This window comes from Lissotriton vulgaris, chromosome 6 (genome assembly GCF_964263255.1).
Source record: "Lissotriton vulgaris chromosome 6, aLisVul1.2, whole genome shotgun sequence".
NCBI classification, from domain to species: Eukaryota; Metazoa; Chordata; class Amphibia; order Caudata; family Salamandridae; genus Lissotriton; species Lissotriton vulgaris.
In genome coordinates, this window is record NC_141694.1 from 1,644,960,410 (window position 1) to 1,644,977,893 (window position 17,484).

The 17,484-nt window shown below is 43.8% G+C and overlaps 1 protein-coding gene across 1 annotated transcript in view; it reads right to left on the reverse strand.

Moving 5' to 3' along the window:
• LOC147709247 (uncharacterized) overlaps positions 1-12,581 on the reverse strand; it is a 128,119-nt gene extending 115,538 nt beyond the window's left edge. Inside the window, exon 1 of the mRNA XM_086925915.1 lies at positions 11,034-12,581. Coding sequence (XP_086782041.1) covers positions 11,034-12,581 — 1,548 coding nt within the window. The remainder of the gene's footprint in view (positions 1-11,033) is intronic.
• Between the last annotated feature and the right edge of the window lie 4,903 nt (positions 12,582-17,484).

The following is a 17,484-nucleotide window of genomic DNA, read 5'->3' on the forward strand; positions in this document are numbered from 1 at the left end:
AAGTGCGCTTGTGGTTGCGTAAGTCCAAGACAGACCAGAGGAGTGTGGGGGCCTGGGTGACCATGGAAAAGGGGGGAGAGGGCAGTGAGTGCCCGGTGGTTTGGGGCAAGAGATGGAGGGCGGTGGGGGATGCGAATGGTCTGGTGTTTCAGCACGCGATTGGGAAGGGGGCGACGGGGCGTCAGTTGTTGGGAGTGTTGCGGAAGGCATTGGCGAAATTGGGAGTGGATGGGTGACATTTTGGCACGCATTCCTTTCGAATAGGGGCGGCATCCGAAGCGCACCGACGGGGGCAGGGGAGGGGGGCCATCATGCGCTTGGGTAGGTGGACATCAGAGTGTTATCAACGCTATGTGCGCGGCGCAGACCCTGCGGGTGCGCGCGGTTTGGAATTGGGGGGACAGTGTTGATTGACATATGTTTCTACTTCCAGGTTCGGTGGCGGGACCCTCGTCCCGGGAGATGTTGACCTGGATTGTGGGTCACTCGTTTGTGAAGAGGGCGAAGCTGCAGGCGCAAGACAGCTATTTTGGGGATGGTTTGGGGTTCAATCCTGATTTGTTCAAGGTGTTTTGGTCAGGGAGGGGGGGGATGAGATGGAAGGAGCTGGTCACAACCCTGAATGGTTTAGTGTGCGGGGGGTGGTGCCCCGACGTGTTGGTCCTCCATTTGGGGGAGAATGACCTGGTACAGGAGACAGGCCTGGTGCTGATGAGGGCGATGCGGCGGGATCTGGCGGAGCTGCGCAGGTGTTGGGCAGGGTGTACGGTGGTGTGGACCGAGTTGGTACCGCGCAGAGTGTGGCGGGGAGCGGTGAAGCCGCAGGCGGTGGATAAGGCGAGGCGGAAGATAAATGTGGAAATGGTGCGTTTTTGTCGTCATTTGGGTTTCACGCGCATATGGCACAGGGACATCAAGTATGATGCGCTGGAGATGTTTAGAGGAGATGGTGTGCATTTGTCCCGGATGGGAATGGATCTATACCTGTTGGAGCTTCGGGAGGTGTTGGCGAAGTTGTTGGGGGTGCGACGGGAGTGATGGGTTGGTGACGTGCGCGGAGGTGACGGGGTGGGGGTGGGGGGGGGCAGGGAAAGGGGGGATGAGGTGTAATCACCTACCCCGCTTTCCCTGGGTGGCGGAGTTTGGGTTGATGTTGGCCAAGTTTGGCTGGAGTTTGGGTCTTTATCATGATGTTTGGGGATTTGGGGAGCGGGAGCGGGGAAAGGGAAAACAGTTTTGGAGTTACATTAGAGGGGCTTAGTTACAGTTGCAATAAGGCAGATAGGTCTGCAGGTTTGACAGGGTTTGGAGTTAAGATGTAGGGGAGAAAATGGATACAAAAAATGATGTTATGGAATTGTATATCTGTATATGCAGGGTGGGGGGATTGTATCATGTGGGGATCGTAGGTGGAGGGAGACAAAAACCTAAGGGGTCAGGTAACTCGATGTTTAGAGAGGTGTTAGTTTTGTGAGGCGGTTGCCAGTTGGTAATACATGTGATGTGCACCTGTTTCAAATAAAGCGGCCTTTTACACACAAAATGGTAGTCGGTCTTGATTGCCCCCTTCATCCCTCCCAAGGGGGATTTGGGGGGCAGCCGAGCCAAGAGGTCTGCCCCCCGGGCAGGTTTGGGAGGGGGAAGGGGTTTCATGGGCACAGCCATTTTGCCGCCGGATGGGCTGCCTGGGAGAGCCCAAAGGCAGCCCAAACCTTACCAGCAAGCCCAAAATGGGCTACATAAGGGGGCTTCACTTCCGCCCAGCCACCATTTTAGGTATTGTAACCTGGTGGCTGGGTGTGAAGTAGTTTAGCTTGTCCCACCCTCCCACCCTTAAGGGAGGCCCGGGGGGGGGGGAGGATTTTGACGGCCAATATCGGGTCAGGTGGCGATGTTTGGGACAGGTGCACAGGGGAGGTTTTGCTGTATGGATTTGTCGCTTGGAGCAGGTGCAGGCAGAGTTTGGGTTGATGTTGGCCAAGTTTGGCTGGAGTTCGGGTCTTTATCATGATGTTTGGGGATTTGGGGAGCGGGGAAAGGGAAAACCAGTGGATAAGGCGAGGCGGAAGATAAATGTGGAAATGGTGCGTTTTTGTCGTCATTTGGGTTTCACGCGCATATGGCACAGGGACATCAAGTATGATGCGCCGGAGATGTTTAGAGGAGATGGTGTGCATTTGTCCCGGATGGGAATGGATCTATACCTGTTGGAGCTTCGGGAGGTGTTGGCGAAGTTGTTGGGGGTGCGACGGGAGTGATGGGTTGGTGACGTGCGCAGAGGTGACGGGGTGGGGGTGGGGGGGCAGGGAAAGGGGGGATGAGGTGTAATCACCTACCCCGCTTTCCCTGGGTGGCGGAGTTTGGGTTGATGTTGGCCAAGTTTGGCTGGAGTTCGGGTCTTTATCATGATGTTTGGGGATTTGGGGAGCGGGAGCGGGGAAAGGGAAAACAGTTTTGGAGTCACATTAGAGGGGCTTAGTTACAGTTGCAATAAGGCAGATAGGTCTGCAGGTTTGACAGGGTTTGGAGTTAAGATGTAGGGGAGAAAATGGATACAAAAAATGATGTTATGGAATTGTATATCTGTATATGCAGGGTGGGGGGATTGTATCATGTGGGGATCGTAGGGGTGGAGGGAGACACAAACCTAAGGTGTCAGGTAACTCGATGTTTAGAGAGGTGTTAGTTTTGTGAGGCGGTTGCCAGTTGGTAATACATGTGATGTGCACCTGTTTCAAATAAAGCGGCCTTTTACACACAAAATGGTAGTCGTTCTTGATTGCCCCCTTCATCCCTCCCAAGGGGGATTTGGGGGGCAGCCGAGCCACGAGGTCTGCCCCCCAGGCAGGTTTGGGAGGGGGAAGGGGTTTCATGGGCGCAGCCATTTTGCCGCCGGATGGGCTGCCTGGGAGAGCCCAAAGGCAGCCCAAACCTTACCAGCAAGCCCAAAATGGGCTACATAAGGGGGCTTCACTTCCGCCCAGCCACCATTTTAGGTATTGTAACCTGGTGGCTGGGTGTGAAGTAGTTTAGCTTGTCCCACCCTCCCACCCTTAAGGGAGGCCCGGGGGGGGGAGGATTTTGACGGCCAATATCGGGTCAGGTGGCGATGTTTGGGACAGGTGCACAGGGGAGGTTTTGCTGTATGGATTTGTCGCTTGGAGCAGGTGCAGGCGGAGTTTGGGTTGCTGTTGGCCAAGTTTGACTGGAGTTCGGGTCTTTATCATGATGTTTGGGGATTTGGGGAGCGGGAGCGGGGAAAGGGAAAACAGTTTTGGAGTTACATTAGAGGGGCTTAGTTACAGTTGCAATAAGGCAGATAGGTCTGCAGGTTTGACAGGGTTTGGAGTTAAGATGTAGGGGAGAAAATGGATACAAAAAATGATGTTATGGAATTCTATATCTGTATATGCAGGGTGGGGGGATTGTATCATGTGGGGATCGTAGGGGTGGAGGGAGACACAAACCTAAGGGGTCAGGTAACTCAATGTTTAGAGAGGTGTTAGTTTTGTGAGGCGGTTGCCAGTTGGTAATACATGTGATGTGCACCTGTTTCAAATAAAGCGGCCTTTTACACACAAAATGGTAGTCGGTCTTGATTGCCCCCTTCATCCCTCCCAAAGTATTCTTTTAAAAAAAAACTTTACTCTGATACGCTTAGCTGAACACAAGCCTCTACTCTGATTCATTTTGTCAAACATAAAATATCCGACAGAATGCGCATGATGCTTTCAAGCTTGTGTAACGCTTAACTTTGTTTCACAAAATGGCGTATACGTCATGAACGTTGAACCTTATGCTGCGTTTCAGCTGCGTTTCAGTGACGAAACAGTAACTGCAACTGTCTGTTCTGATGCGATTAAAAATATTATAACTTCCCTTTTTCTGCCGGTGCCTCTAAAGGATGATTACCTTTAAATGTCAATATAAATACCTTCTGTGCACGACGAGTACAGGAATGATTTCACCTCGTCTTTGTCGATCTTCTTGAATTTCTTCTAGATCATGGGTTCTTCTGACACCTGTGCCTCATCCTTCAGTTGATCGTCGCCACAATATTCTGTAGTGAAATAGTACTCAAACAGAATGTAGTAAAATAGTCTAAGGTTTATTTAGCACAGGTGCCACGCAGCTACCAGCAGAAGAGAACAGCAGAACCAACTGAAGTCAGGAATACAAGTCTCAATCAACATTCTAATAAAGAACTTAGATGAGTTAGCACAAGGAGGCTCGCGCCAATTCATAGAGCAGATGAAACCACTACACAGTTGTTTCCAAGTTAGACCATATTTTGGACTTTTATTATTTCTCCCAGCTGGTGTAATATTTCTTCTACCATCCTTAACTTATGTGCACTTATAAAAAGCCAACCCGATATCGCTTCTTTACATGTAATTAATTTTTATTACTATCATACAATCACCCTAAATATTGCTGACACACAACTCTTCTAAAGATTTCTCTCTTTGGGTCTCCATCTGGTGTATAACTTTCTATATTAACACTCATTTTAGGTTAGGCACTAAATCAACTATCTTCTTATCTATTGATTAGTGGTGCCTACAGTATGGCTGCCATCTATGTTACTGTATTACTACAAAGCCTTCAAAAAGTCACATCAGTAACAAAACAATTGTTGGCTATTCTCTATCAACACTGAACACAGCTGCTTTGAATGGAATTGGAAACAATCATTTGAAACTTGTATATTGTCCTTAACTGAATTGCAAGAATCTGTTAAAGTAAAGCTTACAAAGAAACAGTTATTTCTTTCTGTTGGTTTATACCTGTGAAAATAATTAACCATATCTTTATGAAGACCAATTGATTGTGTTAACAGATTTCATATGTAAATGTAGAGTGCCGGGGTATATCTCTTATAAGAAATTAATGTAGTAAAGTTACATGTTTGGATGAATCATACATGTGTGGAGTGTATTCTTGACTGATGAACATTTTCATTGTAAGCCTTATATAATGTGTCTATATTAATGGCTCATATATTCATGCATGTTAAACGTGTGCATTGTTCTTACGTTAGCCGAATTTGGTAGGTCTAACTTTGGTTTCATCCTGTTCGCTCTCGTGTTGAAGGTCGTTAATAAGAATTTATGTGTTTGTATAATTTTCTTCTTCTCACGTTTCTGTTGCAGGTGCAAGTATCTGTCCTCATTAGTTAGAATCATGTCTTTGTTTTAGGAGTTAGACAGACATAGGGAGGATAGGATGCCTTTGAACAAGCGGAGATGATAATGTAGAAGGATGTATTTTGTGTCTGGAAAGGCCTGGGAACCACTGCTTCATGGAAAGTTACTTAAAAGGAGGTGCACAACTGGATGAGGCAGTCAAGTCCGGGAACTTCTGTCTTACCTGGAGAGAGGAGAGCATCTTAGAACAAGCTCTCTGTAGCTTTACTCTATTTTACTCATTCAAAGTGAGTGTACTTCTTAGGAAGTCATCACATGCTTTCTGGGGGCTTGCCTGGGAACATGCTAAGTAGGGATGTCACGTTAGAAGTCGTGTAGGGACAGATTAATGCTTTTTGCTTACGAATCGCCAATGAAAAAGACTCTTGTTGTAGTCTCTATAATCATTTGTGTCCTGATTCGTGAATTGGGTATTCTGTGCATGTTACACCGCCTAAATTATGTTCGTAGATTTGGTTCTGTATTGGTGCCCATGTATCCTTACACCCTCGTTTTGAGGTGTTTGTACGTTCAACTTTTCTATACAAAATATACTAAAATTCGGATTAATATTCTGTTTTCCTTTAGCGTCATGGGCAATGGTAATGTATAACTGGAAAATGATTTTCTTTCCCCTCCACACTTACAAAGCAGGCAACGAAGATCATTGGCCAGGGGTTCCAAAGTAAGGGTCTTATTATGATGGTGGGCGGATCGCCACCGCTTGGCTGGCGGTAGCCTCTGCACCGTGATCATAATCTTGAAAAGCTGGAGGGCTAAAACGGTGCCAGTGCCTAGCTTTATCCACCATTCGGATTAGGATGCATGCGGAAGCCAGCTTTTACGCGGCGGTCTCTCCGCTATAAAAAGGCTCGCGGGGATTGTGTTTGGGGGCCTGCTGCGGACCCCCATCATGTTGGGTGGGTGTGTGTGCACTGGGGGTACCCCTTACATTTCACTGCACCAAGTGGCAGTCACAGTGCAGTGCCTGCCACGTAGTGCAGTGAAATGCACAAGAGGCTTGTTTTCACGACGCAGCAGTGCTGCTGCCAGCCCCGCCCACCACAATGTTAAAGCTGCCGAATCTGACCGCTGCCGGCTCATCATAATACAACGGGTGGAACCGCTGGAAGCATTGCGGCCGGACCTAATCACTGCCATGCATGGGGTGGTCACATCATAGTACCATGGCCGGGACCAACACACACATGTCAGTCGGACCCAATCTCTGCTACGTTGGTGGCTGGAAAAAATCCGACCACGATTGTAATGAGCCCCTAAGTCTAGAACGGTTTACTAACACAACATCGATGTAAAAAATTTGAATGTTAAAAATATTGAGTAAAAAAAAAAAACAACAAAAATAACGACTCATATACTTAAACAGGTAAGTACAAAAATAGCGACTAAAAATATCGATGTAAAAAATATAGATGTATAAAATGTCGACTTTTATGGAAATATAAAATAAAATAATATATGTTAAATATGTTAAATATTAAATATAATGTTAACAAAATAAAATAAATGTAATATACATTTTATCACAGGCCATGGCCCCGGTCACCAGGACGGTGTTTCAGGCCTGGCGCACGGCCCTACGTCACGTGGGGTGGGTCCGAACACTCACTCGACAGACGCCACTCTGGCATGGGTCCTGGATGCGGGATGCAGGTGCTTTTTCAGTGCTCAGAGATGTTTGGGTGGGGGACCACATCCGTTCCTTCGCAGACCTGCAGCAATGCCACACTCTTCCTCACTCCCAACTCTATTGGTACTTGCAACTCAGACATGCCCTTTAAACGCATGTTTCACCTACTGTCTCCCTTCCAGAGTCCAGCCCATTGGAGGCTCAGGTGATGATGGGGAACCTGGGCAGAGGGGCAGTATACCGCATATATCGCTCCATGGTGAATAATGGTTCCGCTTCCCTAGACCGGCTCAGGGCCTGCTGGGTGGGTTGGTTGGGCCCCCTAGAAGAGGCAGACTAGAGGGACGCCCTCATGGCACCCAAAACCTTGACCACGTACTCCAAGCTGCGCCTGGTCCAATTCTACTATCTCAATGCGGCATACCTCACCCCAGCACGTCTATTCCAGGCCCGGTTGAGGCCCTCTCCAGCATGCCCGCGATCAGCCTCATCCCCTGCCGATTTCTATCACATGGTATGGTGTTGTCCGGTGCTGGCACCGTTTTGGAGGGAGGTGGAGCTTGAGCTTAGGCAGGCCTTGGGCTGGGAGGTTCCACACGACCCATTGCGTATGTTGCTGGGGGTCTTTGATGGCCTGGATGGCTCTAGGATGTCTCTAGGATGGACAAGCGCCTCTTGGGGATGGCTGTGGCGGTGGCCAAGAGGGACATAGCAGCGCATTTGTGCAGGCTAAGGCACCTACTGTGCAGAGATGGAGAACGGGAGTGGACTGGTGTGGGATCCAGGAGGAGGCCCTATTCGAGGCTCGGGGATGTCTGAACTTATTTAACAAAGTGTGGGGTAAATGGTTTAACATGCTGTCACCATGATGATCTGTCTTCCTTTTCATCTATGTCACACTGTAACTGTCATATGGACTGCTGTGTTGGACTCTGATGGACTTGCCCTATCTTTGTCATCAATCAACTTTGTCATATTTTCCTTTTAAGCCTATTGAACTGCAACCAATGAATTTTCTTTGTTCTTAGAAAACTAATAAAGTTGATTATCAAAAAAAAATAAAACAAACAAACTTAATAAAAAAAAAACACACACATAATAATTTACACATATATATTTACTTTAAAGCAATTAATAAACTATTAGTTTTAATTTTTTTAAAGTTCAAAATAATATAAAAAATGCAAATATTTATTAATGATTTAAAATATAAAAAATACTAAAATATATAAGAAATTAAACATTAAACTTCTCACAATACAATCAGTGCGACAGTAGAGAAAGTGTTGGATAGCAAAGGGGTAAAAATAATTATTCCCACTCTAGTGAGAGCAACAGTAGGGCAAGCGTAGGATAGCAGGGGGGAAAAATAATATTCCCACTCTAAAGAATGCAACAGTAGGAAAAGTGTTGGATGGCAGAGGAATTACATTTACTATTCCAACTCAAGTAGTGAGTGCAACAGTAGAGAAAGTGTTGGATAGCGGAAGGGTAAAAATTACTATTACCACTCAGTGAGAGCATCAGTAGGGAATTTTTTTGGATAGCAGAGAGGAAAAATTACGATTGACACTCCAAAGAGTGCAAAAGTAAGGAAAGTGTTGGATAGCTGAGGGGTAAAAATTTCTATTCCCACACCAAAGTGTGCAACAGTAGGGAAAGTGTTGTTTAGCGGAGCGTTAACAATTACTATTCCCACTCCACTGAAGGCATCAGTAGGATAAGCATTGGATAGCGGAGGGGTAAAAATTACTATTCCCACTCCAGTGAGTGCAACAGTAGGAAAGTGCTAGATAGTGGAGGAGTAAAAATGACTATTCCCACTCAGTGAGACCAACAGTAGGGAAAGTGTTGGTTAGCAGAGGGGAAAAATTACTATTCAATTCAATTCAATTCAAATTCTTTATTTCGGCTTAAATGCCATAAAAGAACAGTGCATACATTACATTGCAATTCATTGAATAAAAACATTTCACTGCATATAAAAACATTAATTAAAAGAATACAATTCATGTTGGAAGATAATTGGGGCGGAAACAATACATTCATAAAACATAGGATGGACCATCACCTTAATTCCAAGCGAATCAGTTTATTTACAATTGATGCCCCATTTTTTTCCTTTGATAGAAAATTGAAAGTAAAAATCTACTGACACTGAATGTTATCTGTTGCGATGAATTTGTAGTTAGGATTCTCAGAGCCTGTGAGCATGACCTCAGGCCTAGCAGTAGGCATATTGGTTTAACCCATCTCTTTCTGGCCTGAACGTAAAAAGGGCAGAAAAAGAGGATGTGCTGCTCATTTTCAATCTGGTTATGTTCACACATAGGACAATTTTCGTCCATTACTAGGGACGATGGATCACGATTCCTAGCCCAACGAGCCAAAGTTGTTTTAATTAAAAGATTTCCGTATCTGAATTTTAAAAATTAAGTTTTGGCAAGTGGGGGCTCTATTTCATCCATAAAGATCTCGTAAACAGGTCCGTCCTTAAAGTTTAAGAACTTAGAGACTAGGGTCCCACTAGTTATATTGCTTGCAGTCCTATTTACTATGTAGGACCAAAAAGCCCGTTTTAAAATTAATTTGGGGTTGGCGGGTAGTTGCTCAGGGTTCTCCCAGAAGTGCTTCAATCCTATATTACTGAACCAAGCCTTAACGTGCCTCAGCCATGGGGTAGCAGTCTGGCTGTCAAGAGCCATGATTTCTTTTAGCCCATCTCTATAATCTTGGAGTTCAGGGACATGCCATAATCTAACCCACAGCATTAATGGGCGAATCAGGACTTGGTGATCAGTTCTTTTAAAGTTTAGGTCAAGTTCCAAGGGTACTAGTGGGGTGCCTCTCGGGACCCTTACCAAACTTCGCATGAAGTTGTTGTCTAAGACACTGAAAGTCTCCTTGGACCCGGAACCCCATATTTCTGCACCATACAGGACTGATGATTGGACCTTGAATTTGAATAGTTCCATCACTGGGGACACTGCTTTACTGGTGCTCAGGCTTTGCTCCCTGAGAATTGGTTTAACATTCTGAGCAAAGATAAGTTTACTTTTTTCCATTTGGGCTTTCCAAGTAAAGTTTGAATCTAGTGTCACCCCTAAATATGAGAAATGGGGCACTGATTCCAACTTTACTCCTTTTAATATTAAGCAGCCCTTGTCCGGTTTAATCGGATTTAGGGCCATGCATTTGGTCTTCTTCCCATTAATCTCCAACCCCTTTTGACTACAATATTCTCTAAAGGTGTCCAACAATGTCTGTAAACCATTTTTTGTTTGGGAAATCAGAATGGTATTGTCAGCAAATAGTAGGGATGTTACCTTTTCGCCGTTCAGTTTAGGGGAGTCATTTTTGCATCCCTCTAAAAAAGAAGGGATATCATTTACAAAAAGCGAAAAGAGCGTAGGAGCCAGAACGCAGCCCTGACGGACTCCACGTTCGATGGGTATTTTTTGGGTTAATTCGCCGTTTGGGTCCTATCTAATTCTTGCAAAATTCCCTTCGTGTAACTCTTTAATCTGAACGACAAGGTTATTTGGCATACCTGCTGCACTCAAGGTTTTCCAAAAAAGATTGCGAGGCACCAGATCAAATGCTGCCCTTAAATCAACAAAGGCAACATATAAGTGGCACCTTTTAATCATTACATACTTCCAATAGAGGCAGCAGAATCTAAAGATCTGGTCTATTGTGCTGACTTTTGATCTGAATCCAGCTTGGAATTTGGTTAAAATTGTATTTTCATCCAGCCAATCACTCACACGTAGTAAAATGTGTCGTGAGTAAATTTTCTGTAGGATGTCCATTAGACTTATTGGCCGATAATTACAGGGATCCATCCTATCTCCTTTTTTAAAAATTAAAACAATTTCCGCTCCCTTCCAACTATCAGGGAATTCTAAAATGCGAGATAATGTATTGCACAAGTAATTAATGTAAGGTGCCCATACTTTTAAGTCATGCTTATATAGGTCCCCCGGGATCTTGTCCAAACCTGGGGCTTTCCCAGATTTAATTTGAGTTATTGCCAGCTCTGTTTCCCCTAAGGTAAAAACCAGGTGGTCTACTGGGGATTCGTGGTTTGCTGCATTCATGTCCATATGTGGGTCGTCATACTTTTTATATAAATTCGTAAAATGGGTGACCCAAGTTTGCTCATCCAAAAAAACATCTTTTACCACCCTACCTACATTGTTCCCATTTGCGACCAGCCTCCAGAAAGCCACATTATCACGCGATCTGGCGGCTAGCAGCAATTCAGCCCATTTGTCTTCCTCCCATGCTATCTTTGAGGCCCTTTGGACAGACTTGTAATTATTCCTTGCTCTTTTTACATCTAATGGAGACTTTGACTTTATTGCAATTAATAGTTCCCTCTTTGCCTCTCTGCAGGATCTATCATACCATGGCTTACTATGGGACAGATTCTGTGTCTTTTGCTGGGGTTTTTTGGGCATTTTTGTGACTAATAATCTCAGGTCAGCAAAAAATTTCAGGTGTATTGGCAAAAAGGACATATTGGTTTCATCCTCGGCCATTACAGCTAAGTGAGGTCCAAATATCCCAGCAAAGAGTGAGTATATTTCACTAAGGATGTCACTGTGGTCCAATATGAAAGGCCATTTCAGAGATCTTCTGTTGTTACTAATATGGATCTCAAGATTATCAACACCACTTTCCTCAGATGTAAATTGCTGGACCATATCAGTAAACAGTAAGACATCTAAAGTCAGGCTCAGAGGGAAATGATCGCTTTCGAATCGTTCCATTACTTCAAAGTCCAAGAGATGTGGCCAGAGGGGTATGGAAGCGATCACAAAATCTAGATTATTTTTATAATTATTCCTGGTAAATGTTGGTTTCTTAGAGCTATCGGATGGTAACCGTCCGTTGCAAGCCCTAAGAGAGTGTTCCGTGCATAAGTTAATCAGTTGAAGACCCAGTGTTGAACATCTAACCGATTTAACATTCTCCAGAGTGGGGATTTTGTTCGCCTGGTCTTCCTCGTTGAAGATTTCGCTAAGGCCCAAAACTGGCTCGAAGTTGCAGTTTAAATCACCAGCCAGGACAATAAAATTCTCCCTGGGGTCTAATCCCCTCAAAAGGCAATCTAATTTTGTGATGGTTGGTGATTCTCTTGTAGAGGGTAAGGGCCTATTGTAAACATTTACTAGAAATAAGTTCTTCCCGTTACCTACTGTAACTTTTAGAGCTAGTATGTCTACAGAATTTGTAGCTATCTCCTCAATTTTTGCTCTTAAGTTTATTTTCACCCACATCAGAAGTCCCCCTGATGGCCTTCCACTTCTAGAGGGTATTGCACCGATTCCGTAGGTCTTGTAACCCACCCTATGGGGCGTCCCCACTGCCCAGGTTTCCTGTAATAAACAAAGGTCGAAAGACTCTATATAATTCGCCCACTCCGGGTCCCTCAAGTTTTTACCAATTCCAGCTATATTCCAACAGACCAATTTAACCGGCATCTCACGAGCCACTGGCCTCTCAGTAAAAACCCTTGGCGACTCTTCACAACTAATGGGAGCCACAGTTTGTATAACCAAGGGTGTTACCTCTAAGGATGTCGTGTTGCTCACAATAGTTGTGTGTAATACCTGTTCTTCTAGGATATTTACAACATCAGGTACATTTACATCATGGAGTGCAGTTTTATCCAAAGAAGACACAGGATTCATCAGTACATCAGGTATATTGACAACACCCACATCACCAAGACTCATTGTTTCTGGCCCCTCGCCCCCCTGAATCAAAAACCATCAGTCGCAATCGTCTAGACCACTAAAAATATCAAACCTATTAGAGGTTTCTAAGGGTGTGAAAGGTTTTAGGTGATCCATCCTTCCTTTCTGGGAGTTATGCATTTTAGCCGATACATAATTCCATCCCATGGAATCTGGGACTACCACAGGGCAGGGAACATAGTGCAAATTGCTTGTATTCTGTAGTATGGGGGGGGTACAGGGCATATTGATTGCTCCCAGCATTCTGTGCAACTGGGTGATTGATTGGTTGAGATTGGGTTATATACTGTAATGGTTGGTGCTGGGGTGGATGGTGCTGAGATGGAAACACCACTGACCTTGGATAAAAGTATGTTAATGGTTTAGGGATTATGGTGTTATTTGAGCTGCCTTGCTGCCAGTTTAATATAAATTGGACAGCATTAGGGTCCCTAAAATTCACAACCACCACATCACCATTGAAATCTTTAGGTCTGCCCCCCAGCCATTCGAGACGTCGAACATGGACAATCCCACCATTAATGTGATTTGCAATTGGCCTGTATAGACTCAGCCAATGCATGATCTTATTCTTTAATTGTGCAAAACCCTCTCTCTTATTTTGTCCCAGCACAGGCACCCCTGTTAAAACGACCACATAGGGTACTGCCTCTGGCGGGAGTTCAGGCAAAGGTGTCTTTCTGGGTTTCTCCCATTTATGTCTGGTTTCCCCACCTTCCTTGATGAATTCCCTGGGAGTTTCTTAAAGGTGTTATCAATAGGTTTGTTAAGAACGTTAGCCGACTGTTGATCATGGGTTTTTTGTTGGGTCATTTTAGGGGGTACATTAGGCTGTGTAGATACTGTAATTGTATTCCCCGTGGTTTTAGAGGTAGATGCTGATGAGGAAGGAATGGCGATAGGGATAGTTGAGGATGGTTGGACCGGTACTGGTCTGTTAGATGGTACATTGTTTGTTAATGAACTATTAGCATTGTTTGAACCGTTGTTAAGTGCAACATCCTTACTACCCAGTGCATACTCGATTTTACACAGTCTACATTCTACTTCCATCAACCTCTCCAGAATAGATGCGGAATAGGATTTAATCAAACTCTATATGTTGAATAATGTGACAAGGCCCTTATCCTCAATAGGCACATTAACAGCCACACTAACATCCATACTGTCCTCTTTGTCCGCCAACAGGTTTGGAAAGGGAGGAGATATGGCATGTGACCCCTCCATATCTGCTTGAAGAATACTGGGTTCCTTCACAGTGTTAGTAGCTTTTTTCCCAAAATCAGAGCAACTCAGCTTGGGTTGTAACGAGTCCCCCCTTTTCCGCCGTTTTTTATTCGGCGGAGGTCCATAGTTTTTTGGCAGGGGTGTGGGTTTTTTTGCCCTGTTGCGGAGTAATTTCACAGGAGGCAAAGCATTTCCCTTCGTCATACTTTGGCTACTAGTATGAAGAGATGAGGATGGACCATTCGTGTCCGTCTTTGGCGGATTAATTGGTGTAAGCACAATCACACTCCCATCCAAAGGCTGGCTATCCAAGATATTAATCGACTCATTAGCTATTACATCAATGTCAGTATTGGTAGAGCAAGTGGCGGGAAGCGTTGTCAGTGAAATTGACCTATTCTTGATGCTTTCTAAGGAACGGCGGCGATCCGCACGCCGCTCCGCCATAGCAATTTCCCTGGAGATATCAGGGGAGGATTTGGTGAAGTAGTTGTCAAGGGTTCTATTTAACAGTACACCCTGTTTGTCTGTCACCGGCTGATCAGGATTTATAGAAGACATTTATGTAACAAGGTCCAACAGATCTGACAGACAAGCCTGGTTATAAACAACCTCAAAAATGAGCAGTACCTGGCAATCAAGGGGACGTGCCAAGTCCAGTCTCCTCGGTTCTCTGAGGGTATCAGAGGGTCCGCCCTTAGTCCGGGCTTTGTCCCGGGATTTGTCCCGCACACGTGTCCCGCTCACGCGTTGTTTCAGCAGGTCTTACACGGGACGTTGATTAAGGGGCGGAGTTACTGGAAGAGGCGGCAGGTGTGCCAGGTGATTCGCTCACAGCCTGGTGGGCCTCGCAGTCCCGTCCTCCGTGGAGCAACTTCCTCCCCTAACGCGGCTTCTCCTCAGCAGCGACGATTACCCAGCAGGGTCCATAGCTGGCAGGCAGGCACAAAGTCCAGGTTTCCACAGCGAGCGGTCCCCGCGAAGCGGGGGCCGCGAGGAGTTTTCACAGGCACGGAACAAGGGGGCGGAGACACGGGAAGAGGCGGCAGGTGTGCCAGGTGATTCGCGCACAGCCTGGTGGGCCTCGCAGTCCCGTCCTCCGTGGAGCAACTTCCTCCCCTAACGCGGCTTCTCCTCAGCAGCGACGATTACCCAGCAGGGTCCAAAGCTGGCAGGCAGGCACAAAGTCCAGGTTTCCACAGCGAGCGGCATCCCAATCCAAAGAGTGCGACAGTAGGAAAAGTGTTGGATGGCAGAGGAATTACATTAACTATTCCAACTCCACTGAGTGCAACAGTAGGGAAAGTGTTGGATAGCTGGGGGTAAGAATTAATATTCCCACTCCAAAGAGTGCAACAGTAGGGAAAGTGCTGGATAGTGAAGGGTTAACAATTACTATTCCCACTCCACTGAGTGCCACAGAAGGAAAATGCTAGATAGCGGAGGGGTAAAAATTACTATTCCAACTCCAGTGAGTGCAACAGTAGGGAAAGTGTTGGATAGCGGAGGGGTAAAATTTACTATTCCCACTCCAGTGAGTGCAACAGTAAGGGAAGTGATGGATAGCCAAGGGTTAACAATAACTATTCCCACTCCGCTGAGTGCCACAGTAGGAAAATGCTAGATAGCGGAGGGGTAAAACTTACTATTCCAACTTCAGTGAGTGCAACAGTACGGAAAGTGTTGGATAGCGAAGGGGTAAAATGTACTATTCCCACTCCAGTGAGTGCAACAGTAAGGGAAGTGATGGATAGCGGAGGAGTAAAAATTGTACACAGTAGGAAAAATGTTGGATAGTGAAGGGGTAAAATTTACTATTCCCACTCCAGTAGGAGCAACAGTAGGGAAAGTGTAGGTAGCGGAGAGTCAAAAATTACTATTCCCACTCCAAAGAGTACAACAATAGGGAAAATGTTGGATAGTGGAGGGGTAAAAATTACTATTCCCACTCCACTGAATGCAAAAGTAGGATAAGTGTTGGATAACGGAGGTGTAACCATTTTTTATTCCCACTCCGGTGAGTGCAACAGTAGAGAAAGTGTTGGATACCGGAGGGGTAAATATTACTATTCCCACTCCAGAGTGTGCAACAGTAGGGAAAGTGTTTGATAGTGGAGAGGTTGAAATTAGTATTCCCACTCCAGTGAGTGCAACATTAGGAAAAGTGTTGGATAGCATTACTATTCACACTAAAACAGTTAAAAAAAAGGAACAAATATGAAAATTAACACAAAATCATGAAAATAAATGAACAGTATTTAAAAAATAGCAAATCAAATATATTAAATATGTAAAAAATAATAACACATATTATAATATAAAATGCATATAACAAAAACATACAAAAATTATATAAAATAAAATTATAAATACATTTATAAAACATTATTCTTTCAAACTAGAAAATATTAACAAATAAAGAAAGTAATTAAAATATAAATGTATGTCCTATCCTATAACACCACACCAATAACAAAACACTTCAACAATTTTAGTTAAATTTACTTCCATATTTAACATAATTAATAATCAATTAAAACAATATTATTAATAAAAAACGAATAAACATATATAACATATTGGCTACACACACTTTAACCCCATAACACACACACACAGCTAAATTAAACAATAAAATAATAAAAGACAATTACAACTTATTTTTAAATTAAAAACTATTACTATTAACAACTAATAATTAAAACATTTAAATGTATTTAATACCCTCCTTTTATCCCTTTAGAAGTAAAAACAACACACCAAAAATACATTAATGAAAATAAATATGAAATAATTAAACATTGATTAACAACTATATATCAATATTTTAAACACAAATTACTTCCCATCCTTTATTCCTATAAACACCACAACACACACCTAAAATTAATTACATAATTACCATAATTAATTACCAATTAATTAACATTAATTAACAACCAATTAATAAATCATAAATTAAAAATAAATTACCTCCCACCCTTTACACCTATAAACACCACAACACACATCTAAAATTAATTACACAGCTACCATAATTATTTACTAAATAATTAATTAAATTTAATTAACAGCCAATTATTCATTAATTAATATTAAATTACTTTACACATTTAACACTATAACATCTCAATTAAAACAATATTAATACATAAAAAATAATCAATACATGTAATATACTTAAATTACTCCCCACCCTATTCTCTTATAAACAAACAACCTGCTACGGAACAAAAAACGCAAAATTCAAATAATTTTTTTTTATAACTACCAGAAATGTAACACATATATTAAAAATACAAAAAACTCTTATACAAAAAAAATACAACACATACATATAAAATATACACCAAAAGACATAACATTAATACGATAGTTTTTAACAATTATATTTTTGCAAATGATACTAAAACGTTTTGGGGCCGATTAGGATGGTGGGTGGACATTGCCCGCCCGCCCTCCCATCGTGGAAAGGGACCACCCGCCATAAGGGCGGGGGTCCCGTGAGGGGAATTAGGATTAGGATTAGGACAGTGGCGGGCGCATCCTGTATTTTAAACATTGTGGCCGGCGGTGCTGAAAGCAATGCCCGCCGCAATGGTAAAAATATGGTGTTTCGGAAAGCAGGCCGATTTGGCATGGCAGACCTACGGAA